This window comes from Sander vitreus, chromosome 18 (assembly GCF_031162955.1).
Source record: "Sander vitreus isolate 19-12246 chromosome 18, sanVit1, whole genome shotgun sequence".
Classification (NCBI taxonomy): domain Eukaryota; kingdom Metazoa; phylum Chordata; class Actinopteri; order Perciformes; family Percidae; genus Sander; species Sander vitreus.
This window is the reverse complement of record NC_135872.1, coordinates 22283231-22309922: the sequence shown is the minus strand read 5'-3', so window position 1 is coordinate 22309922 and position 26692 is coordinate 22283231. Positions and strand designations below refer to the sequence as shown.

At 40.8% G+C, this 26692-nt stretch overlaps 2 protein-coding genes and 1 long non-coding RNA gene across 3 annotated transcripts in view; 1 reads left to right on the top strand and 2 right to left on the bottom strand.

The window, feature by feature from the left end:
- Nucleotides 1–599: 599 nt before the first annotated feature.
- pla2g7 (phospholipase A2, group VII (platelet-activating factor acetylhydrolase, plasma)) lies at nt 600–12902 on the bottom strand. Its single transcript, XM_078274858.1, is given in 12 exon segments — nt 600–1411; nt 1923–2071; nt 2154–2324; nt 3176–3267; nt 5169–5282; nt 5730–5907; nt 7459–7527; nt 7646–7739; nt 8899–9049; nt 11783–11910; nt 12602–12620; nt 12623–12902. Coding segments are annotated over 12 exon segments (1314 nt in total). The 5' UTR covers nt 12671–12902; the 3' UTR covers nt 600–1310.
- Nucleotides 12903–13232: 330 nt separating this feature from the next.
- ints9 (integrator complex subunit 9) overlaps nt 13233–26692 on the top strand; it is a 13815-nt gene continuing 355 nt past the window's right edge. The window contains exons 1-17 of the mRNA XM_078275015.1: nt 13233–13523; nt 13936–14063; nt 14179–14239; nt 14431–14493; nt 15202–15341; nt 16125–16211; nt 16552–16672; nt 17922–18056; nt 18471–18582; nt 18761–18941; nt 19817–19877; nt 20391–20562; nt 20661–20785; nt 25083–25250; nt 25544–25642; nt 25735–25872; nt 26655–26692. The exon at nt 26655–26692 is cut by the window's right edge and continues 355 nt beyond it. Coding sequence (XP_078131141.1) covers nt 13515–13523; nt 13936–14063; nt 14179–14239; nt 14431–14493; nt 15202–15341; nt 16125–16211; nt 16552–16672; nt 17922–18056; nt 18471–18582; nt 18761–18941; nt 19817–19877; nt 20391–20562; nt 20661–20785; nt 25083–25250; nt 25544–25642; nt 25735–25872; nt 26655–26692 — 1838 coding nt within the window. The 5' untranslated portion in view covers nt 13233–13514. The remainder of the gene's footprint in view (nt 13524–13935; nt 14064–14178; nt 14240–14430; nt 14494–15201; nt 15342–16124; nt 16212–16551; nt 16673–17921; nt 18057–18470; nt 18583–18760; nt 18942–19816; nt 19878–20390; nt 20563–20660; nt 20786–25082; nt 25251–25543; nt 25643–25734; nt 25873–26654) is intronic.
- LOC144533571 (uncharacterized) overlaps nt 19800–26692 on the bottom strand; it is a 9376-nt gene continuing 2483 nt past the window's right edge. The window contains exon 2 of the long non-coding RNA XR_013503446.1: nt 19800–20572. This is a non-coding gene — a long non-coding RNA (uncharacterized LOC144533571). The remainder of the gene's footprint in view (nt 20573–26692) is intronic.

Sequence of the window (26692 nt, the reverse complement as noted above, 5' to 3'; positions counted from 1 at the left end):
TAAGTACACCCCTATGTTAAATTCCCATAGAGGCAGGCGGATTATTATTTTTAAAGGCCAGTTATTTCATGGATCCAGGATACTATGCATCCTGATAAAGTTCCCTTGGCCTTTGGAATTAAATAGCCCCCCCACATCATCACATACCCTTCACCATACCTAGAGATTGGCATGGTTATTTTTTTTTTTTCATTTAGCCTAGTAGCTGGTTTGATTTGCATTGAGAGATGCTCTTATGGAAAGTACCCCATGTCAAGCTCTTTTTTTTTTATTCTTTTTTTTTTTTTTCCAATTAAGGTCAATTTCCAAAAGAGGATTTTTTTTTTTTTTTTTTTTTTTTTTTTTTAGTCAACTTTAGCATGGGTTCCAATACTCATGAGCAGCACTGTAAGCATTTTCTGAAACATCAATGGAGAAATTGAATGGGGAATATCACTCCTGGAACCAGAGCCGTTAAAGTGGGCTGTTGATCTCCTTATGGCTGCCGTTATGACACTGAACAGTTCTTTATCAAGGCTGTTTGTAAGCCCATAGTATTGTAGACGTTAATGAGTAAGCAAACCAGGAAGATGAAGCCACTTAAATAAATGAGCAAAAAATGTATTTGTATACAAACCAGGTTTATTCAATTTTTGTCATGGCAGATATTTCAGACGGTAGGTGTAGAAAAGTAGTAGAGGTCTGACGCTGACACAGGTTGAGCAGTACTGTGAGCTAAGGTGCATTTTGTCGCAATGCAACTTTTTAGTGTTGGTAAGCTTTTAATGATGCTGGTTTACTTGTGTAGCCGCCCCTCTGTTGAATCAATCGGTTCATATCAGATCATATTCAATCACATTCATTATTTTTCTTTTTTTTTTTCTTTTTCCTTCAACAATGCCCATCCCCAGTTCATTGGTTGGATACGTTTCTCATTATAGGTCTTGTTCCATAATCAAACTGTAATCATAGTGTAGCTCGTCTCTGTCGGGAGGTCATAACAGCCTTGGAGACGTGCAGTATTTGTGTGAAATAACATTATGTTCATATACACTCATAGATGAAAATGATGAATGAAGAAATTGCTAGTAAGTAAAGAACAGTGAACTTGCATTGTTCAGCAACATTCAGGCCTTGTGATCTGTCAAGGAAAACAAATCTTCCCTGCTGATGACGTAGAGATGATCTTCTCTAGTTATTACTATTCCAAAAATGTTTTCCTTTTTCCGTTTTGAAATGCCAAGTAGGCCTGGCTTGACATTTTAGGGAACGTTGCGCTGACTCCCACGCAGGAGGCGGTCCCAGCTACATGCTGCAGGACATGACGCGGTTCAGATGGCAGACTGAAGCAAAGTGACATTAGTTCCTTGAATGAGGTGATCATCTTGGCCGTCAATCAGAGGGTCCCACTGATTAAAGTTCTTCTCTAGACCTGCAAAGTCCAGAATTAAAAAATGTGCATTTCTTTCAACAAATTGTCAAAAAAAAAAAAAAAATATATATATAAAAAACATGGATGGTTCCATGCAACGTTTAGTGTAAAATAACTGATCAGTTCAATACTTTCAATTAACTTGGGTATTTTATTCGATTTTATAACAACTGAAAACAAAATTGATAGGTTGAAAAAAAGTGATAAAAATGCTTCAAAAACGTGAGAAAAAGTGCCAAACTTGGAAAAAAGTCAAAAACTTGATAAAAACGTAAAAAAAAGAAGAAAAAAATCGACAGACCTCGGAAAAAGCTTCAAACGTCAAAAAAAGCCACAAAAGTATCAAAAGACGACCAAAACATAAAAAAAAATAAAAAGACCCAGAATGACAAAAAGATGCGTGGTCGACGGGAAGTCAACACGAGGGTTAACAAACGATAACAGACTTATGATAAACCTGCGAGATAATAGAAATGAGTGGCAGCGATTGGGAGCGCTTTCTTGTTCTTACCAAGATGGCGTTGCAGGAAAGCTAGTGTTGCTTTGTTGCAGAGGTCTATGGCGAGCTCCGGATCGATCTCTCCCTTCAGCTTCATCAGCTTGCCGATCCAGTTGCCAGTCAGGAAGGTGAAGTCTGGGAAACTCTGGTGGACTGTGCCTCTGATGAATGGAAACATCGCCACAAAGTCAGGAATGTTTTAACGAAATCGACACGACCCGACGTTATCTCTGTCCGTTGTACCTGATGGTGATCATTTTCCTCTGGATGACGGCTGAATCCAGCTTCTTCATGCGGCTGATGTTCCCCGCCCACTGAAACTTCTCCGAGTTGATGAAGAAGATCGGCTGTTTGACCCGGGGAAATATCTCGTCATCTAGAGGGTTCATCCAGGCGTCCAGCGCTACGCCACACCTGATTCGAGAAATGTATCATTTGAAGGGAGACACTACAGAACACACAAAAACATTTTTAATTTTGAGGATTTTGCTTCCATAACCTGTCTTCTTTCAGACTAGTGGGGAAAAAAAAAAAAAAAAAACTTCTAAAATACACACTCAGGTGTATATTTTACTTCACTTTGTCTATTTGTGCCTGTAGATTTCTCCCAAATTCACCAAAAGTTAGCATTAGATATAATACTAAGAGATTAGATAATGCCTCAATTGCATATTTAAACATTCAAATTTCAGAAAACGTGTAATACAAGAAAATAATTGTCTTAATGTCAGTAATCGACTAGGCAAGTGTCATGGTGTCCGTCAGGTAAAACGTTAACCCTAGTCACCTGTTAGTGTCTTCAAAATGTCTTTTGAATTTTACAATCCATATATTTAAAGTCCGTTTGAGTTTTTCTCAGACTCTGAACTAGAAATCTCCACTTCAGCAGCACATACAACAAAATGTTGCAGTTTTATTCCTTTATTTATTCTGAAGGTTTTTACAAAAGGGGGTTGTTCCTATATCATTTACTGTATGGACTGATTTATGTAACATTTTATACCTAAAACATGCCGAACACAGCTGTTGACTATTTTCTATTATTTATGGAGTGATAAAGGGATTTCCGCGGCGCGATCACGGAAGGCTTGCGTCATATGGACGCGCCGAAAGTTTGGTTGTTATTACTTAGAATTCCTCATGGGGGAGACAAACTACGCACTATAGCTTTAAGAGAACAATGTTGTATCATATTCCTGCTTTTCTGAAACAAGGGGATACTGTATGATCATTGAGATCTGGATGTACATTGTGAAGCCACATACTTGAATTTAACCTCTTTGCACAGAGCTTCAATCACTGTTGCACCACCGAAGGAATGCCCCATCACTGCTATCCGACACAGATCCATGGAGTTCTGTTGGCCAGGAGAAGAGAGGAAATGGATCAGTGATCGGGGAAAAAAAAAAGAATTCATTTACTCTGAACTGTTAACCTAATCAGTGTCAGGTTCTGCCCACGGGACACAGGTGAAAGGATACGTTTGGGTGTTTTTCTCCTTGTCACCAAAACCCCACTGCTCAAATGATCAAACTGTAAACATTTTAAAAACTACGTGTTTTGTGTGCAGAAATCTTAATTTTTAAAGTAACTAAATCTGTCAGATGAATGTAGTGGAGTAAAAAAGTACAATATTTCCCTCTGAAAAGTAGTGGCGTAGAAGTAGAAAGTGGTATGAGAAGAAAAGACTTGAGTAAAGTACAAGTACCTCAAATTTCAAAACTGAATTTTTTTTTCCTTTGCAAACCATATTCTATGTACTCTGTTTATTAAAGTCATTTTGTTACAAGAAAACCCTATCTGCTCCTTTTGTGTATTAGAGAAGGAAGGAAACTAAAGAGCAGTTCAGGAAAATACTTTGAGATAGATTACAGAAGTTTGGATGAACCACCATGATGGCACGTTTACGTTTACCCCCCGAGGGCCAGCCCCCTCACAGACGGGATGGGAGTGAACATGTCAGAGTATGTATGACTGAAGGAAGCACTACAATATCTCACTCAAGTAGGAGTACTTCTGTCCCAACCCAATAACAGCGTGACTTTAAATTACCCCTGGAAGTGACTATAATACTTGGACCTAAGTCCAAATATATGAGTATGTACTCAGAATACCTAAAAAGTTACTTAAAGGACAATTCTAGTACAAAACCAACCTAGGGGTTAATAACAGATGTGTACCCACTCTGTCGTTCTCTGGGACATGTTTTCATGCTAATCAAATGTGTTTGTAGCTTGAAACAAGCTAGCGCGGACTGCTGATTAGCTTACAACGCTAGTATTCGGAGCACAGGGAAAGTAAAAACAAATCGCTATTTATACCACTAAAAAGGCTCAAAATATCACCACACTTCAACGGTAGCATAATGAGGGTCCCTAAATGTTAACCGAAGCATTGAGAACTTTGTAAGTGTACAGACAGTTTATTAAAAAGATAGTTTAGAAAGACAGTCGCATTCTCGTATACAGGCGGCCGCCGTCTTGGGAGCTACTGTCTTTCTAAACTATCTTTTTAATAAACTGTCTGTACACTTACAAAGTTCTCAATGCTTCGGTTAACATTTAGGGACCCTCATTATGCTACCGTTGAAGTGTGGTGATATTTTGAGCCTTTTTAGCGGTATAAATAGCGATTTGTTTTTACTTTCCCTGTGCCCCGGATACTAGCGTTGTAAGCTAATCAGCGGTCCGCGCTAGCTTGTTTCAAGCTACAAACACATTCGATTAGCATGAAAACATGTCCCAGAGAGCGACAGAGTGGGTACACATCTGTTATTAACCCCTAGGTTCGTTTTGCGCCAGAATTGTCCTGTAACTTAATTTTTAACCATTTTGTCATTCAAACGTCTCATGAATGAAAAGTGTTTTTAGTTTTACCTAAAGTTGGCGGTGTTATACACCTGAAAGAATTAGATTACAATGATTTGTAAGAAGTTTTTCCCATTTTGTTGCCTTTTTTTTGGTTTCATTTCCCCTGTGAATTTCTTAGAGACTTGCAAAGGGCTACGCTAAACAAATGACACAACCTACTGTGATCTAGAACACAAAAATACCCATATGTTGCCATTTTTTCGGACATGATCCAACCTGTATTATCTCTAGCTTGCTGTCTTATTCAAAATTCTATATTGTCATTGTTTTGTCACTAAATCTTGTGTGATGCTGCCTTGTTGGATGCTTTTCATAAAAAAAAAATTAAAAACAACAACCTTGTGATCTCTGTGAAACTAGGCCAAGGTTCATGTACAGGTTATACTACCTCCAACGTCGAACAGTCAAACTGTGTTTGCAAAACATTTTGCACTGGTGTCCCTGAGTTGATTTCGATGAGTTTATCCAGAGCCAGAATGCATTCATCTGCTCTCTTTTTCACCTGGGAATGACACAAACGAGTCCCACGGGTTAGGAACGAAAAGGCGAAAAGGAAACGCTAAATGTTGCCACATAAATCCAAGCCTTTTAAAAAAAACAAAGTCAATTTAATGGAGTGCATTATTTAAAAAATGATGGGACAGCATAGATGAAATACCAAGATGAAAAGGAGGAACGTTCAAATGAATTCAAATTATCGCATGAAAGATGAGAGAATACGCTGAAGGAACAAGGATGTGGTTACATTGGAACATCGGTGTCATGCGGCATATCGGTTACTGACTGAGTGTAAAGTTCATGTGTGCATTCCAGCTGAACCCACATTGTCCAAAAGAGGAATAAAGTCTCCACCTCCACGACTGCTGACTCGTATTATGTTGAGAAACAGGGCAAATGGGGTTCAGCTCCCAAAGCACAGGCGCACAATCAAAACGTAAATTCTTCTTACCTGTTGATTCCGGAGGGGGAACTCTCTCTCTCCGTGCTTCAGACCCCTGTAGTACATCCACTCTCTTACCAAGTTGTCTTCCTGAGCCGAGCCAGGTGTTTTAGGCACATTCGTCTTGTTTGCCTTCTCTGACTCGGTCTTCTCGCGGAAATAATACGTGGCTGAGGCCGACTGGTCTCTGCATTAAAAAAAAGAAACACACAATGCTGCAAAATTAGAAAGAAAAATAATATACAATTATAATCTTGTTAACTGTCTGGTTGAATGTGGTGAAATTTCCAGAAACGAGTTGTTGGCAGGATGAGACAAGAGGAAAACTTGAGGTCACAGGTCAGGGGCTGAGAAGATCTGTTGGGTCATACTCCGTCACTAAACCGCTCCTGTCTTCAAGTAGGAATTGAAGTCTGTCTTATCTAGCATCTGTGTTTGCGGAGCCTATCACGTTATCGAATCACGTCGTGTGACCTGCATATTGATTTTCCGTTTGCCAGACCTTCCTCCACAGCGCTGCAGAGGAGGGTCTGGCTAGTCCACACAGCATTCCGGGATGGGAGGAAAAACGGGCTCTGGTTTATTGGCATTTCTTTAAACCAATCTCAATCGTCACTAAGGCTAAGCGCCGGACAGAGCCGCTGCAAAATAGCCTCGGGAAGGAACTTGTTTTGGTGGAACGTGTGTACGTTCAAAAGTTGTTTTAGTCGTGCAACAGAAAACTCAGGTTGGACAGATAGTCTAGCTAGCTGTCTGGATTTACCCTGCAGAGATCTGAGGAGCAGTCAACCATAGTCCTCACAAATCAACTGGAGATTAGAACGCCAACACAAAGAAAGGAAACGGACATCGGTGAAAAGACAAGACATGCATCCGGTGGAATTTCCTGTGGCGCCGGAGCAGTCCCGGAAGTGGAACGTCGAGGATATAGACTACTAGTTCGCCATCTCTCACACAAACTCAAACGCCAACCCGGGCTTGAGCTCGTGTTTGTCCTCGTTCACACTCGCTGCCAAAGTGAATGCCCTTTTTCCGCTGGAGCTCAGTTAACAGAATTCAAATTCTTCTGTCGTGGTTTGTTTGTGGAAACGGACTAAACAAACCAATGTGACGGCGTGACAAAAGCACAGCTGGCTGAGCAGCTGGACTGACCTCTGACCATCACTGCTGTCTCATGTCACAGCTGTGTGGACTCGGTCACACACTGTGTTCTTTTTTTTTCCCTGTGGCTTTAGCCTGTAACCAGGGATACCACTTCCACCCACACGAGTGACGGACTAGCTGTGGCCATTATGTTCATCTTCGTACGGTCCCCTTGTGTCTACACTGAAAAAAAATGTGATGACCTGGTTCGTACCATTGTCTGCACACCCTTTCCACTCCTACTCCACAGATAAACAGACAGCCGCTCGTAGAAGAGACCTCTGTTATTATTGTCTGACTGGCTAACAGTCAACTGGAATCTCCTCACAACTTCAGCAAAATACCATCTAACAGTAAAGCTCTATTTCTCTCACTATGCGTGGTCACAAAGAAGGTCATTATGAAGAACGGGATCGCTTTTAATACACATAAACACTCAAATGTTCAGTGTGCATGTTGTCAGCCTACAGTTGGCGTATATGTCCAACAACCCTCATTTGGGTGCTATTAAAAAGCTTCCTGTTTTAATGAAATAAATGCTGACATCAACATGAAGATTCAGCTAAAAGCCAACTGTGATTACTTGTACAAATACCTGTGTTCCACGGACGCCACAATGAAGCCGTGCGAGGCCAATTCTGCACATATAGCTGAATACAAAGTCCTAGGAAACACAGAGGAGATACAATTAAATGACACCTTCATAGTACCTGATAAGTGAGCAGAACATTCAATTCATAAAGAGTTAGTACTGTAGCAGTGTTGGAAGGTACTGTGTATACCTAAAAGCTCCAAGGCCATGGGAGAAGATGACTACGGGACATTTGACATTTGATTTAAACGGAGCATCCAAGGAGGCTGGAATCTTGAAGGACCCTGGAACAAACAAATGACAAAATAAAAGCTTTTAAAAGCACAATGGTGTTTGTACAATTTTAGTCCGTTTACTAGACGTTATGGAGACATTAAATGACTGATGTCGTGTTGTAGATTCAGGCACCGCTCAGGCAACTGCTGGTACCCATACGTTTCTGTGTGGGTTCTGTTTCTGTGTCTCTCACCAGAGGAAGGTCATTTAGAATTGTTGTGGCCACCACTTCTGCTTTCATTGTAGTCAAAGTGATTCTTGCTTGGCAATGTTAGTTGAAAGTGCAACAATAACACAACGTTGACAACAAAAATACAAATGACATGGCACAAGCAAGTCTCTAAGTAGAGCTACAAAGATGAATCGATTAGTTGTCAACTTTTAAATTAGTCGCCAACTATTTTCAAAATCCGTTTGAGTCATTTTTTCAAAGTCAACATGTTCTGATTCCAGCTTCTTAAATGTGAATATGTATTGGTTCCTTCACTTCTTTAGGACAGTTAACTTAATATCCACATTTTTCACCATTTTCGGACATTTTATAGACCAAACAACTTAATCGCGAATATAATCGACCAATTAATCAACAATGAAAATATTCGTTAGTTACAGCCTCATTTGTTTTTTTGGGCTTTTCCACCTTTATTTGATAAGACAGCTAGGTGAGAAAGGGGAGAGGGGGGAAGACATGCAGGAAATCATCACAGGTCAGATTCGAACCCTGGACCTCTGCGTCGAGGCATAAACCTCTCAGTATATGTTCGCCTGCTCTACCCACTGAGCCAACCCGGCCACTTACAGCCTTATTTTTAGGATGATTTAAACACTGTATAGAAATGAGCGGGGGGGGTCATCATGGTGCCATCATGGTGGTTCATCCAAACTTCTGTAATCTATCTCAAAGTATTTTCCTGAACTGCTCTTTAGTTTCCTTCCTTCTCTAATACACAAAAGGAGCAGATAGGGTTTTCTTGTGCACCAACGTCTGTTTGGAAGGAGTGGAAACCATTCAAAACACTGGACCATTTTGAGTGAGTAATTAACAAATAAACATTTGTGATAAATGGACAAAAACATGCAACAAAAAAAAACATGTAGTATGGTAGAGGAAAGAGGTGTAAAACACATTTGAAATGTTCTGCACATTAGGAATTGGAGTCAAATTACCAAAGAGGTAGTTGAAAATCTTTTCGCCGAGAGTCCTGTTGATGTTCATGAAGTCCGTTAGACCGTTAAAATACTCCTTGCACGGTACCCAGTCTGGTCTTTCTGCTTTTTCAGTCGCTTGACAAGGATAGTAAAGCCGGAAGAAGCTGCCCTGTGAACCAGACACACAGAGAAAAGAGAGAAAACAAGTTGAATTAGCTTGAATGCAGAATTAAGCACACAAATACTAACTGTCCCAAATATCCTGTTCACAAAACGTGTGTGATTATATGTTTTTTGTGTCTCTTTCTCATGCTGAACTTTGAAATACTTCTGATCATCGCTGAACTGCATTTAGCTTATGCAAAAACATCTGTTATCTGAACTGCTGCGAGAGTGACTAATGAATGTCGTAATGGAACTTCTCATTGCTGCTGACTACACAGTTTTATAGCGGCTAGATTAACTGTAATCTATGATAGTACAGCATAGAGCCAGATATGCTGCATTTGTCCATTTTACATTCTTTTTTTTTAAATGTACGGTGGCTTTAAACGGTGCTGAAATTCAGTAGCATTCTAGATAAAACATATTTCTCATGCTCACAATGAGAACTTTTTTTTCTTTTTCTTATTTTGTTATTTTCTTTTTTCTTGCTGATATTCTGGGTTATTTTATGGATTGTATAGGAAAGCCTTTTTCGGTTGTTAATTGTCTGAGTAGCATAATGTGGAATGGACTGGTGTAAACGTGTATCATGTTTTAGTCAGTTACACATTCACACAAATTGTCATGCTTTTTTCATTATAATGTAACCAAAATAAACTATGAACTTAAGTAATTCTATTTACCGTATTTTCCGGACTATAAGTCGCACTTTTTTTCATACTTTGGCTGGTCCTGCGACTTGTAGTCAGGTGCGACTTATATATCAAAATATATATAATTTAACATGTTTTTAAATGTTATTTCATGCTGAAAACATTACCGTCTACAGCCATGAGAGGCGCTCTAGGCTTGTGACAACTATATGCTGCTCCTAAAGAAAAAAAACTGCAGGCGACTGCAGGTAGACAGTAAAATACGCAGCCGAAAACGGTAATTGAGCAGCAGAACGAAAGTTTGGAGTGAGTGAGAAACTTGTGAGGGACTGGCGAAAAGGTTAGTCTCACTGCAATGAAGAAAACGAAGAAAGCTAGTCGAGCGCTGAAATCCAGATGGCCAGAGCTGGAGGAAGGAGTCCACAGATGGGTGCTTGAACAACGTGCTGCTGGGAGAGGCTCGTCAACAGTGCAGTTCCGTTACGTTAACATACCGGACACCTACCGTATTCAGCCCCTTGTTCTGTGTGCTATTGTGTAGTTTAATAACTTGCCTTTCCAGATTAAATGTCTGTTCTTGGTCTTGGATTTTGTGAAATTAATTTCTAAATAAATGCGACTTATATATGTTTTTTTCCTCTTCATGACGCATTTTTTGACTGATGCGATTTATACTCCGGAGCGACTTATAGTCCGGAAAATACGGTAGTTATTATACCCCATTTCAAAATGTGTCTATTCATTTTCTAATTTCTCACTTTATTTTATTTAGGGAAAGGAAGGCCTTTGCTACATTACATACAGTCATTCCCATTCAAAGCATAGCAAATTCATTAGATTCATCTAACATATGCTCTGTGGTTAGATGTGTGCTTGTGCTTTAACTAGGGCTAAATGATTTGGGGGGCGGAATCAAATTGCGATTTTTCTGCCAGATCAACACATTCTAACTCCCATCGCGTAAAATATGGCCGCTTGGTCAGGTGCCTTTGGCGTTGTTATTGATGCAAAAATTCTCCTTTAGTATCATATCTATCTATCTATACGTGCTTGGTCGGGACTATTGGCGTCACTTTTGACGCAGTTAGGTTAAGGAAAAGGTCGTGGGTGGGCTTACGTTTCTGTCACACACGGGACAACAACGGGACGGTTGGGTTTAGTAAAAGAAGAACGGGACGGTTGGGTTTAGGAAACGCCACACGCAGGACACGATCCCCGGTCTCCTGGGTTAAAGTCCTGTGTTGTTTGACCCATCCACCACCCCAACCAAACCTCCCTTCGCGGATTTTGGGGCTTTCATACTACTCGCTACCGTAGTCGCTCTTAATGCTGCTACGTCATCTTCAAACACAGTGTAGCTGCTGCTCTCCCCGCTGCGTTCTACGCACACTCTCAAGGGCGATTTTTGCGTCGTTTCTGACGCTGACAGCCACTGCCCAAACGTCCGTATTTTACGAGTTCGGAGTGAGAACGGGTTGGCCAGATATTGCGTTTACGATTTCGATTTGTTTTTTTAAAGTTTAGCTAAAGCTTGAATAGTCACTATGTTACAGATTAAACATGTCATGGAGCATTATAACATGAGACACCATCAAAACTGCTCTAAATTCTTATGTAAGGATGAGAACATAGATATGAACTGCCAGCAATAAGTGTTTTTCTTTTAATAAGCATGGAACATTGAACAGTCAAACACTATCACATCTATCACAAAAACTAAAGTTATAATAATAAAAACAATTCCAAAGAGAAATATCCGTACTTTCCTGTAAACTGAAATGTCTGCTATATGCCTCAGTTCAATAGCAGCATCTACATATTGCACCTTCTACGATCATGTTAAAGTAAAACTAAATAAAATCCACTGACAATAGGACCTTTTAGCAAACGATCTGTGCTATGTAACATTATTCCAGCATTTAGCTTATTAAAAAAACAGTAAATATAATAATAAAAAGAGGAATAAAAAAATAAACTAAATGTTACACCAAAACATTCAATATTATTGCACATTTGATTAATCGCGCTCTTTCCGATCACGATTTCGGTTTGAAAACGATTCATCGTTCAGCCTTAGCTTTTACCTGTGTAGTGTGGTCCATCATGAAGTCGGTGCAGCCCACAGCATTAGGGCCCTTAGCTGGAGGGATCCCAAGATGATTACTGCAGGAGTTCCCCATGGCGAAGAAACCGAGTGTGTACCTCCTCAAGTCTGTCAAATACAGAGACGCTTGTTTGGTCAAATGAAACAATCAACCTTGACAGGAAGCAGTGGCAATAACATATCAAGGTGCACAGTCATGACAGGGATAACATGACTTGGCAAAAAAAACAAACAGACTATTCAATCAGACTATTTCTGTACAGCTAAATGCTGATACTGATTTCAGGCAGATTATGAATACAGCTCCAATTTGAACACTTTAATTGATTGAACAGTATCAAAATGCTTTTTTTTCCCTCCCCCCCACATTATTATTAGTGAGTTTTACTTTTGTTAATGTATGAGAAATTATAGTTTATTGTGGTCAACTAACAAGTATGCTGTTATCTTCTGTTCTTTTGAATGAATATTGAGCACTCAATATTCATTCAAAAGAACTGAAGATAACATACAATGTATGCTCCATGTTTGATTAACCAATAACAAATCCCAGATTTTCGGTATTACGTGTCGTGTAACTTGTCCGCATGCTGGGTCTAGTTAATGGCGTAAGGTTAACCGAGTAGTGATTAGACTAGAAACTTGAACATTACGGACTCCGGGGGTTAATAATCGCTGATGTGAGTGCGTGCCGAAGTTCACTTCTTAAGTAAACAGCTTGTTTTCAACTAGCTAGTTATAGCTGTTAAAGAATGGTGTATTTACGATATCAATAAAAATGTGGCGTGTCAGCCCATACCTGCCCTTGCCCAAGTAGCCTACTCTTGACGAAGGTTAATAACTGTACAAATCCTCCATGAGACAACATCGACCTCAGTTCAAAAGCGAAATATTCTGTTTAACCGACGTTAGCTGTTTGCCACAAAAACCCTAATATAACTATTTCAATAAAGACGAGACCTGCCGGAGATACGGAAGTTGTTAGGTACCAATGTTACTACATCAGTTTCGCAACATTAACACGTAAATAATTTGAATTTCTTGGATAATGCACCGGTACGTGTCACTTGGGAGTGGTTAGTTAGGTGTAGATGACAGTGTTGGTGTGCCGAGCCACTATTAGCATGGGAAGGGCTAAACCAGAGTGGTCAATATGAATTGTTTGGTCACTTCGCCGCACGTTACAGTCGCCCCACAACTGGCTGTTTAAAAACAACTTCCTACGTAAACTTAATACAAGTTTATTTAACCTATATACCAAATAGTAAAGGACTGGCTACCAAGATCATATTATCAGGATAGTCACAGTATTGGCGTCGTTATTACTGTCTTCCAAAGTCCCTCATAAAACTGGGTTAACTTCGTCTACATACGGCTTTAGTTAGAGCCAAGGAATGTGATCGACAGCCATGCACACTATAGGCACGTGCGTTTGTTGACAACAATTATCGACGCTTTGGCAAATATTTTTGTGAGGCACAGTGCTCCTTTCAGGGCAGTTACAAACAAACCAAAGCGTGCTATTTTGTTCACTATTTGGCGCATTTGGCCTACTTGTATCAACTGTGCTGTTGGAGAATCACTCCGTCTCTGTAGAGGGCAGTAGTGGTCAAAAGTCATAGAAACAAAGCCAGCGGAGTCGCGAAAAACATTAGAGAAGGATGCAGTTTTAGCGGAGTCGACTAAATATAACTAATTTATCCGGGTTAAACATGAAATTGGTGAGTTAACAGACTGTAAGCATAATTACTGTAACCAAGTCAACCCCGACTGACGATAATAATACGTTACTAAATCGTTTCAGGATACCTCGGATAACGTTACTCTGTTAGCTTAGCAGCTATAATAGCCCAGTCTGGTCCTGTCTCATCCACTGTTGTTAACTAGGCAGCTAACAGATATCCCATGCTATGTGAACTATTGAATGTGTGTGCAGTGCCCAGTGATAGCAATTTGTTCTTGCAGTGAGACAACGTTACAGTTGTGGGTGTGACCTACAGACTACAGACTCTGCCTGTTAAATGTGATGCCCTGTTTATCCAGCTTCTGCTCTGTATCTGTCATGTATTGTGTTGTTGTCACAGTAATGTGGTTTCCACGTGTGTATCTCATTTCTTTCCTCCCTTATCTCAGTATTGTCTGTCTGGTCATCCCACATTGCCTTGCAATGTCCTCAAGTTTAAATCCACCACTATCATGTTGGACTGTGGGCTGGACACCACCTCTGTCCTCAACTTCTTGCCCCTTCCTCTCGTGCACAGGTAAGTCCCTGGCATCAGTGGTAGAGGCTTCATGTATTTATTTATTCGTTCATTTATGGGGGGTGGATTTGTTCTAAATCACGATGACTTTTTCTTCTTTTGTTCATTTTCCCAGCCCAAGACTCTCCAAGCTACCAAGTTGGGTCTCTAAGGATGGAACAATAAACTTGGAGAAGGTATAAGAAGCTGTTTCTGTTGTATTTGATTCACTGAGTATTTCAGCTGTATCTGAACTTCAACTTGTGCTTGATTGTTACTTTGCGTGATAACCTAAAATTGTTTCTGTTTATTAGGTGTATATGCATTAAGATTGGTCTGTGACGAAGGCCTACAAAAGTAAACAAACTAGTTCTTTCCATCTTTCCAGGAGCTGAAGGAGTGTGCAGGAAGAGTGTTTGTGGACTCACAGCCAGAGTTCTGTCTCCCTGAGGTAGTAAACTCAGCTGCCACACATACAATATATCATTTTACTTAAGACATTAGTGAAATCAGTGATGTAGTGGGTATACTGTACTGTATATGTATGGGCCAGAATGGGACTTTGGGGGGGTGGGGTCTGGGTGTCGTTCCCCAGCTAAATTTTGAGCGTCAAATACTTCATTTCTTGCATTTTTATACACTTTTATGCACCAATTCACAGCTAAAATACCTTTTTATTTAGCCTATGCAAAGAAAAAAAACACATGACAATTCAAAATATGTCAAAAATATAATGGAAAGTATGTTGTTGTGTGTCATTGCGCATTTTTAAGTGGGTATATGGAAATCCTGGAGCTTTCTTAGTGAGTATACTGCGTATACCTGCGTATAACGTAGACTACACCACTGAGTGAAATGCTTCAAATGAATGATTATGCTGCAGGAAATTATAATGCTAACATGTCTAGGACAGGGAACCAAGAGATTAGCCTGCCTGTTTTAGTTGTGTTCATCAGTAGGTTTAATTTTGACTGTATGACTGTCAACGTACCAGCTCAAACTTCCCAGTCACCTTTCCTGACTGTGCTATTGCCACAGTTATTGTTATTACTTCCACAGGTCAGTAATTCAAACGCAAGTTCCAATGCATGCTCTACTGAAAATAATAATACATATTTGGTCTAAATAAACTTACCTTTCCCATTTATATTAACTACAGAGAGAACTGCTGGATCTATCTACCATTGATGTCATCCTGATCTCCAACTACCACTGTATGATGGCCCTGCCCTACATCACTGAACACACAGGCTTCACTGGGACGGTGTATGCTACAGAACCCACCCTACAGATTGGCAGGTAAGGAGATACAAGGAACTTCAACTTCCTCATATTGTTTTTATGTTAATTCATAGGAAATATGCATGTTATTTCTTTTTCATTTTTATCATGGTTTTGTGAAAAACTAATTGATAGCCATATATCTTAAAGGTCAGGTGTGTAACGTGTTTAGTTGTTCATTCTCAAAATCTGTGTTGCCCGTTCACAAACGTGTCCTTTTTCATGAATATTTCCCACCACCATCAATTCCAAGTATTCCTATTGGCTTGGAATTTTACATTTGCGTTCGCATGAACTGGGGTAGACACTCCATATTCATGCACCATCTTGCGATACGTCAGCCGGTAAGAGACATACAGGACATACTGCTCCGCCTTTCGTGTTTTCGTTGTCACATGATAAACTCACAGGTGCTGCTAATGCTGCTAATGGGTATCGTAGCTTCCCGGCCCCGGCAAGTTTGAAGAAGGAAACGTGGAGGACCACACGTATTCAAAATCCAAATTTCAGGAAAAGGAGTCTTCTTCTTCCCCCAGAAAAATAAAAAGGATATTGAAAAGAGCAAGAGACCGGCTTTTTGAAGCGTGAAGGCTACCGTAGCTGTAATACGTACTTTGAACTGCGTGGCGTGAGAGAGTTGATTGTGATATATGATCTCAACGCTAGATGGGAGAAATTTTTTTGAAGAATGATGTGTAATGGCATAGCTTATGTTGTATTGGAAACACACAAATTTTGGCTGTGGAAACACAAATTTTGGCTGTGGTTTCTGATGCTGATTCTAGCTGTTATTCTCCTCAGACTGTTGATGGAGGAACTGGTGAAGTTCATGGAGAGAGTTCCCAAAGCGCAGTCTGCCACCTGCTGGAAAAATAAGGAAATACAAAGGTAGGACAACTGTTGGGGGAAAAAAAACAGAAAACATACAAAAAGAATAGTATCTGTGGGTAGTTATTTATTAATATTTATTTCAAAATGTATGTTTTGAAATACATTTCAATTTCCCATTATAATTTTTTATTTATTTAAAAAAAATTAAACTACACACGATCTGGTACTAGATTTTACCTGTAATTTGTCTGTTTTTCTGTCTCTCTATTCATCTTTCCCTGCTTTGGTTTTAATTAGCATCTTTATATCATGCCGTTTCATTTCACTTTCAGTTACATGCTCAGCATACATACAGATGCATTTAACATATCGTTTCTATATCACGTGGTGATATCAGGATGCTCCCTGGGCCGCTGAAGGATGCAGTAGATGTGTGGACGTGGAAACGAAGCTACAGCATGCAGGAGGTCAACTCGGCCCTCAGCAAAGTGCAGCTTGTGGGTTACTCACAGAAAGTGGTAAGAACCGCTTTTCTCTCAGCCTGGAAATCTAGACGCACCCTAGCGGCAGCAAATGTAATTTGCAGCCAGGGTCAGTCTAGCAACTCTCCGTTGGCTTGTGAGCTGGAAAAACCAAATTCTGGTCAGGCCAATCGCATCGTGTATAGAGTCGGTCGGTGGGCGGGCTTAACATAAGGACGGCAGAGTTGCGACGGCTACGCGTGAATTCCCTGCTACTTGAAAACAAAGAAAATGGCTGCTGCTGCTGGCGAACAGCGGCCTTTCGAATCGTCTTTAGCCGCGACTCTGGAAGACTTAAGTTAAGCACTGAAGTCATTCTTAAAAAAGGAAGATGTGTTTGGAGTTTTGCCGACTGGATACGGCCAAAGTTTAATCTATCAGCTAGCGTTGCTCTGGTTGGCTATGAGTGCAGAGGGAATTTGAAAGACAACCGTTTATCCCGCCCCTCAGATTGAGCCCTGCCAATGGTGAGTTCCCAGACCCAACATCTTGATGTGGGTCTGGCTTGTCAGGCTATTTTTCTCGTACAATGACTGCACAGTGTAGATATAATACAGAGGATACATTCCTCATTCCTCTTTTTTAGTAACACTAAAGGGGAAAGGTAGGGGTGAGGAAAAAAAAGAAATCGAAAATCATATGCACTGTGATTTATTTATTTTTTTGCGACGATTTTTAGAATCTATTCTTTTTTTTTCCCTCTAGAATCAGAATTTTACCAATGATTCTCCTAAATATTTTCTGTTTATACGATACCGACGACGGCGACTACATCATATCTGTTTCCAGCAAAACGGACCGAGAGCAGAAAATGCAGAAAATCCATGTTATGTACTTTTTTACAAATGAAATAATGACTGACTGACGTGTGATGTGCATTCTCTTTAGAAAAAAATTAGTTTTTGGAAATGTCTCATGATATATTGTCTTTAGAAGTGTATTTATTTAACGTTGGCTTTTGTTAAAGAAGGAAAAAGAAAAATGGCAACACTCAATACTATCAATTCTAGAATCGCGATAAATGAAAATCGCAATACAAATCGTGAAAGAATTGAATCGTCCGAGCCCTAAGAAAATAGTGTGGTTTATATTTGAATAGAGTGTTTGTTTGTTTAGGTTTGTCTGATGCAGGATCCTTTCTCACGCTGTGAGTGCAGGATTATTATTCTGCTTCTACGTTCTACTAAAATACCTGTGTCTGTCCTTTTCTGTTTTTCTGTGTTCTCTTACTACTTTTTGTCTCAAGGAGCTGTTTGGAGCTGTACAGGTCTCCCCGTTAAGCTCTGGTTACTCATTGGGTAGCTCCAACTGGATCATCCAGTCTCATCACGAGAAAGTCGCCTATGTGTCGGGTTCGTCCCTCCTCACCACACATCCACAGGTAGGTCTAAAACCGGCCTGACGCTAGATGAAATTACACACAGGGCCTGAGAAACACCTGCAATGGTCAAGAATGTGATGCTAATATTTCTCGTGTGTGTGTGTGTGTGTGTGTGTGAATACTGGGGGGGGGGGGGAGAGCAAAAAAGAGAACTGCATTTAAATGAACATGGCAGATCCTTAAATGGTCTCCAAAAAGAAAATATAAACCCTCCTATCGTATGTCAGTTTTTCTCAGTTATTTTAAACTCCCTCTGTCCTCACACCCGCTATTTGGAGCAAATGTTAGAGACGAAAAAGGAAAGACAAGCTCTTTTCTGACCCAGCTGTGTCATGTACTATAATAAACTCACTGAGCCCTCTATCACAGGGCTGGTGATATTATTATAAAATATTTCTTCTTCTCTTCTCCCAGCCGATGGACCAAAGCTCCCTTAAGAACAGCGATGTTCTGATTCTGACAGGACTCACCCAGATGCCCACCGCCAACCCAGACGGCATGCTGGGAGAATTCTGCAGCAACCTTGGTAGGTCCAAATGTACCGGATGATGTGAAATGTAAACGGTGTTAAAGCTTGACGATGTTTCAATATTTTCATGTTCTATAAATAAGTACATGTGTGTGTATATAAAGTAAATCGCATTGTCTCTGCTGATTCTGAGTGTTGTTCTAATGTATTTCTCATTATTCCTCTGTGCCCGTAGCCATGACGATTCGAGCAGGAGGCAACGTGCTAGTGCCGTGCTACTCGTCCGGGGTGATCTATGACCTGCTGGAGTGTCTGTACCAGTTCATCGAGAGCGCCAACCTGGGGACCACGCCCTTCTACTTCATCTCGCCCGTCGCCAACAGCTCGCTGGAGTTCTCTCAGATCTTCGCTGAGTGGTGAGGAGCTGTTTGTTAAAAATGAAATAGAACTAGAATAGACCTCTGCCAAAGGAAACGGTCAATGAAAGAAAAGAAAATGATACAAATATGGTGATGGATTAAGATAAAACGAGAGCTTAACTTTTTTTTGGCCTGCGATTTATTATTCATTCACAACTGTTCAGATGCAACAGCCCATATAAGGGTTGATTAGTGTCAAACATTTCCTGTTGTTGGTGCCGACTGATTATACTTTTCTGCCAAAATGCGTTGCTGAAAATTGTCATTTCTGTGATACTGTTGGATTTTCACTTGATTTTAATGTTAGTTGAAAGCATGTAAATACAGTCAAAAACCAATTGTAAGTGAAAACTAGCTTGTGTATCCGCCCCGTGACTCGGATCTGCTCAAAAATGTAACGGGTTCTTCCTTGGCCCATTCTACACCCTTCGAACAAGTATGGGGAAAAAAAATCATAATCACAAGTTTTGGTCAATATTTAAATCACGATTTTGTTTTTAACATGATTACTCATTGACTTTCAGAATGATGTTGTATTCGTTGAACTTGGAAAAAAAAACAGTGAAACGGTTAAACAAATCAACAGTCAAAACACCTTGAACTGTGACATTTCCCTTCATACGTTTACCTTTTGAATTCCCCTTCAGAACACAGCCCTAATACCAAGTATCATAAAAATCAGGCCAGTAGTTTTTCCGTAATCCTGCTGCCAGACAAACCAAACCAACCAACGAACAATACTGCTGATTGGCTAAGGCTGTTGAGAGTTGTTGTCACATGACACCTTACTTGTTTCTCAGCCACCTTTTGATTGTTCCCCAGGATCATTCTGGGATATTCTGATGAGATTAACGATTTGTTTCCCTTTTTAGGCTTTGCCACAACAAGCAATCAAAGGTTTATCTTCCAGAGCCTCCATTCCCTCATGCAGAGGTGAGTCCTGCTGCTGTGTCTCGTACCAGTGAAGAACAGCACTGCATTTCAGACATAGTGGATATTCAGAAATACTGATTTTCTGCTAGCAAATGAGCACCGCAATTACCATGCAATCAGAATTCCCCTAATTATATTAAAGTTCAGTGCCCAGTAATAAATGTCAAAAATCCTTATGTTTTCATTGACACGTTATTATTAATCAGCCTTTGCATTGGGACAGTATGTTACATTCGGGAAACTCTTTGAATCAGTCAAATACAATAGTAGAACAGGGCACTGTTTATCAGAATAGTCAAGTGGGAGCAGAGCAATCATCACATCCATACATATATTAAATAGATCCATCAAGACAATACAGTAATAATGGCCATGGTCAAAGTGGTGGCAAAGCAGCTGCTAGATGCTGGCTTTGGCTTTTTTTTACTGATGTCTTGAGCTGGTGAGAGAACATGCACACAGGAAATCCTAATGTAGACTTCATTCTTACAACTCCCGTGTTGTTGTTTTCAGTTGATCCAAACCAACAAGCTGAAGCACTACCCCAGTATCCACGGAGACTTCAGCAGTGAGTTCCGTCAGCCATGCGTGGTGTTCACCGGTCACCCCTCTCTGCGCTTCGGCGACGTGGTTCACTTCATGGAGCTGTGGGGCAAATCCGGCCTCAACACCATCATCTTTACTGGTAACTACAGCTGCAGACATGAAGGGAAAGATGTTGGCCTGTAAATATAAAGTATAAAGCTTCTACAATCCTCTGTGACTTTTCCTTCCTACCACCAGAGCCAGACTTTTCGTACCTGGATGCTTTGGCTCCCTACCAGCCGCTGGCCATGAAGTGTGTTTACTGTCCCATTGACACGCGGCTCAATTTCCACCAAGTCTCAAAGCTGCTCAAGGAAGTCCAGGTGCGGTCAACACTTGTTTGTCACGTTACCAACCCATTCACAAATGTACCGTTAGCACTTTTTCTCTACCGATTACTGCCAGTTGTAAGAGAAATATAATAATAATAGTTTACAAAGTGCTTTGACAGAAGCACATACGAATCAATACACATACACACCTTATTGCAATGGTGGAAATAGAAGATGGGACACCTTTTTAAGGACAGTAAAATGACAACGAGAAAAATACAAATAAATTAACAGATGATAGGGTAAAAAGTGGTGATGCACTGAATCCAGATTTTTGGGGTTTTGGCCGAATACCGAATCCACTGGTTAAGATTCTGCCGAATCCTACTCCCATCCTCAGTCCATTAACGCAGTAAACGCATTAATGAAGTAAACAACGTCCACAGTAGTGTATTTTTGTCCTTTTCTGTCCTTCCTTTGCCGTACCTGAAGTTGCTGCATTTTGGCTGCTGTCTGTAGATTCCTTCATGCACAACTCGTATTCTTTCAGATGTTTCATACGCAAATGTTTTAACAGCGGCAATGTTGTGTATTGTTTAGGGTCCTCGCCACCACGAGACAAATCGGCATTGCAAATTGAACATGTAGCTCGACTTGAATGGCCTTCTTTTGACTGAAAGTACTGCCAAAGTACTGCCAAACACTTGTTCTGCTCACGAGTTCCATTTTCACTTTCCACAGCCTACTGCATTGAATGGTCCACCTACGTAAACACCTGCCCGTAATCAACGGCGGCGTCATTACGTCGACCAGCGTAACGCGCGTAGTGCAAGCGTAGGGTTTGGTGGGAAAAAAAATTCTACGGTTCGGTAGAAACCGAAATCCTGGATTCGGTGCATCCCTGATAAAAAGCCTTATCTCCTCGGGCAGGTCGTTCCAAAGCCAAGGTGCCCTGGTGGAGATCACCTCTGGTTTGGAGTCTCGATTCTGGATCGATTGGAAAGGCTCGCCCGGGGATCTAAGGCTGCCAACAGGCTCATTTGTGGTCAGCATTTCGGTGATATAGTTGGGGGCTAGACCCTGACAGGCTTTAAAAGTGCTCAGTAAAATCCTGACAATCATTTTAAAACGGACACGGAGCCAGTAAAGTGCAGCTTGGATTGGAGTGATGTCATGTCGTCAAACAGGCTGCTGAGTTCTGGACCAACTGGAGGCGGAGAGTGATTTCTGGTTGGTGCCAGTTAGAAGAGAGTTGCAGTAAACTTAGTCTATATCCACCACGTTCCACTTCCGGGATTTTTCAGGTGCCGCCGGATATTTCGCCGCACGTCTCTCTTTTTAGGCCAGATGTCCTTCCTCTTTCTTTGTGTTGGAATTCTAAACTCCGGTGGATTTATGAAGACTATGGTTAACTGCTCCTCAGATCTCTGCAATCTGTCCAATCTGAGTTTTCTGTTGCACGACTAAAACAACTTTTGAATGTACACATGTTCCACCAAAACAAGTTCCTTCCTGAGGCTATTTAGCAGAAGGAGGGTTCTGATATAGACAAAACAGGACTGAACGACTTTATTGATGTGTGGGATGAATGTGAAGTCTGACTCAAATAAGCAGTACATGGGATTACACCTGCGTTAACAGGGAGTTTGTAGACGGAACATTGTTTGTTAAAAGTGAGGTTGCGAACTGGCAAAGAGAGTGACATAATGACTGGAAAAATATCCTGATTGCCTAGCTACGAAAGGGCTGCCTCGGGGGTTTTCTTTACACAGAACACTGGTAAAAGATAACTGTTCAGCAAGCAAATAAACCAGTCGGAGGCAGTAGAAGTCCTGCGGGTAGAATGGGAGAATGGAAACAATTTTGCAAGCAAACAAGTGAGGCCCAAACAAGATAAGAGAACAGTATTAGATGAGCACTCAGGGCAGAGCAGGAGGGAAAACACAACCGTCCTGGAAGGCTGCACAGGCAAATAGATGGTTTAATTGCAAGGGATTCAGGTTACCCTATTATTCTTGTAGGACGTAATCTTATTAAAACTCCTCATGTAGTCAACCAAACGAAAGTGTGGGACTTGTGGGACTTTAGTTAATAAATGGTTGCTATAAATTAGAGCCCGACCGATTTTAAAGGATTTTTAAGGCCGATATCGATACAAATTGTTGGCGATTTAAAAATCTGATATTCCGATATATCAGCCGAGTATGTATTTTCCAGAAACGCGTAACAAAACATAAACCCATTTCCTTAACATTAGTTATCTGTAGTTATTTATGAGTCCTCACTAAAATAATATCATAATGCAGTTTAAAAATAAACTTGTTTGTTTTATTGTCACAACAGAACAGAGGAACATCAAAATATATTAAAGTTCTGATAAATAAAATGTATAAAAATACAAACTTAAGATATGAAACTTGAAGTCCTTTTGAACAAAAACACAATTACAAAAAAAAAAAAAATCTGTCAACAGGGAGGTTGTAGAGCGCCCTCTGGTGGACAAACTATGCCACGCCAACACTCAGAACATGGTTGAAGGGTGTTTAGTCCGTTTTTATTTTATTTTTTAAATATTCATTTATCGGCCATTATAAATGCCGATACCGCCTAATATCGGTCGGGCTCTACTATAAATAGACCCCATTCAGTTTGTCAGATAATTAGTAATCCTCACTTTAACTTTGAAAATGAACTGATGCAGAAGATAGCCCTTTTTTAATTGGAGTTAAATATTTGTCTCAAAATCTTAGTTATGTACACAGCGTCTGGTTGTGTGCCCCGAGGAAGCAGCAGCCGAGTTGAACTGGCCATTTGGATGTTTTTACCCGTGCAAAAGTCCTAAGCTAATGTCTAGGGCTGCAGCTAATGCTTATTTTCACTGTCGATTTAAATCTGAAAATGTCAACAGTGTTTTCCAAAGCCCAGGAAGACGTCCTCAAATGTCTTGTTTTGTCCACAGCTGAAAGATATTCAGTTTACTGTCACAGGAGTGAAGAAGCTACAAAAGTATTAGTAAGAAGCTGGAATCAGAGAATGTTTTGTTTGTTGTTTTTTTTTCATAAAAAATGACTCAAACCAATTAATCGATTATCAAAATAGTTGGCGATTCATTTAATAGTTGACAACTAACGGATTCATCTTTGCAGCTCTACTAATGTCAGAGCAGTAGCCTCCATATGCCCCCAAAAAAAAAGAAACCTCATCAGGCTAAAAGAGTCCCCCATCTCTTAGTTAATGTGATGCAGGCTTTCAATTTCATCTCCAAAACAATGATGGCAGGTGTTAGAAGAAACCACACGTGCCCGGTCACGTGACCGCAGAGCTTCACAAGCTGCATCAGCTGAACATGTAGGTTTTGTTCCTCCCAGGACTTATGGCTCAGCCATTTCTGGACTATGCAGACTGATTGCATAATAAAAACCTAATAACACATTCTCCTCCATACCCTGACAATATGTCCCTTATAGTCATGTTAATATTTTGTTCTGCATCAGTGGAAGTTGATTTATTTAAAACCAGGTATCACAAAACATCACCTTTTTCATTTTATTGCCTTTTTTTCCCTCAAGGTGCAAAGTGACTCAGTCCCTTTCTCCTCTATTGCCATTGACTAGTAACAGTTTTGAGAAGTTTAACTCCCTATGCAGCCTTAATTTAAACCCTCCTTTAGTCCTGTCTATCTTCAGTAAAGAAGGCTCAGTCCAGAACATGGCTCAGCAAGTCATGTGTGTAAGTGGGCATTCACACAGCTGGTGTCGGCTGTCGGACGGTGTGGCAAAAAGGAGGGGTTTGCCACAGGGAGGACACACACAAAAAAAAGAAACGCAGAAACGCAACTCGACGTCACGCTGCGGTGGCCAATCACGGAACCGGCGGCCAATCACGGAACCGGCGATCAGGCGATGTCTGTGTGTTTTGAGGCGGTGCGAGAGTCCCGTACAGGAAACGGGAAACCTCAACGCCTCTATTGCTACCAGAAGAAAGTTTTTTTAAAACACGACACAAAAGCACTGAACTGTCGAGGAGTATGTGTAAAAGCCGAGTCGATCTGTCTCGCTCGTCTCTTTTCTTTCTCCGGGAAATGAAGCTGCCTTCAAGTGCGGTCGGGAACGTCGAGATCTATAAACTATCTGACAGAAAACGGTAGTTGTGAAATATAAAGTCGAGAACACAACAGGATGTCAAACAAATGGGCCGTTTCGTTGACATTCCCCTCACCGCACAACCCTGCGGCAAAACGCCGGATCGCTGTTTTCCCTGTCTGAACGCAGCCTGAGAGCTACTCCCCACAGATGTCTGTTTCAGCCATGTGTAGCTGATCATTTTCTCCTGTCTGTCCCTGCTGCAGCCCCTCCATGTGGTGTGTCCGGAGCAGTACACCCAGCCTCCCCTGACCCAGTCCCACCGCTCTGATCTGATGCTGGAGCTGCAGCCCCCTCCCATGCCCTACAGACGCTGCTCTGTTCTCAACCTGCCCTTCAGACGCCGCTATGAGCGGGTCTACATACTGCCTGAGGTGAGTCTCATCAGAGCAGTAACTCATGAGGATATGAATATGTTCTTCTTCTTGTCTGGTTAAAAAGGACCTAATAGATTCAGTTCAGTTGGATAAATCAGTACCTTTGGAAACAGACAGACAGTGCATTTTTTTAATTCTCTCATGTGTTGGTAGGAGACGATGACATATGGTGTATGCAAACCTGTCGGAATGAAAGATTGAAATCTGTTATGTAAATATATATATTCACTCCTGTCAAGAGCACAGGAGGCCAATTTTTAAGCCTAAAAGTCGAAGTCTTCCTTTCTTAGCTGGCCAACTCCCTGGTGCCCTCTGAGATTAAACCTGGCGTTTCCATGGCAACTGTGTCTGCAGTGCTGCACTCCAAGGACAACAAACACACACTACAGGTGAGTCTTGTGGAAAATGTGCCACAAAACATGTATATGAATGTGCTTAACTTAAGCAAAAATGTTGTGTTTTTCCTCTCCTGTGTTGCCAGTCGGTGCCCAAACCCCCTCCAGTGCCTCCCAGCAAGAAGAGGAAACGGGTAATGGAGGAGCCTCCAGTAGTGCTGGCCCCGAAACCCCTGCTGAGTGGAGCGGTGCCCCTGGAAGCTTTCCTGGCCACATTGCAAAAGGTGTGAAACCTGCTGACATCCGTAGGAACCTCAATGCTGTTTTTATAACAGCCAGCAGTTACATTTTGTTCTACACTGCCCTAGGGGTGGGAATCACCAGAGGCCCCACGATAGGATATTATCACAATACTTATGTCACAACACAATATTATTACACTTTTAAACAAATTGCGGTATTTTGGGATATATTTCAATTTATTTTACCTTTTTTTTTTTTTTTTTTTTTTAAATTCAAATTATGTTCCCATAGAAAATCTTAGTCAATATCTGCTTTATCTAAAAAGATACATTTCTCACTAGAAAAAAAAAAAACTCAACTGCACCATCTAGCGGACTGAAAAAGCAATTGATTTGTATTATTCTAGTACCAAAAAGTGGAATTTTTAAGTGCAATTTATATATTAAAAGATTGATACTTTGCGTCCGTGTATCGGTACATTATTGCCACGGAAAATATCACAATACTCTGCTGTATCAATATTCCCCCCCCCCCCACCTTTACTTACTGTACTTTGCCTCCTTGTCATTGCTCCCTCATTCGCTGTGGCTTTAGTATTCCCAAAGGAGATGATTGCCATGGATTTTACAACAGATAAAAAAAAAAAAAAAAAAAAATTAAATTTATAATTCTACAAATATTAACTTCACACAGGCCTTTTGGTGTAACAGTTTTGTGTCCATTGCTGAATGGCATGCAGAAAAATTATTAAAACTTGTTTCCGTATCAGAAAAGGGTTTATTGCCCACAATAAGTTTTGTGCATTTATCTGGCCCCCCTGCAGCACGGTATTACGGAGGTGAAAGTGGAGGAGACGGCAGA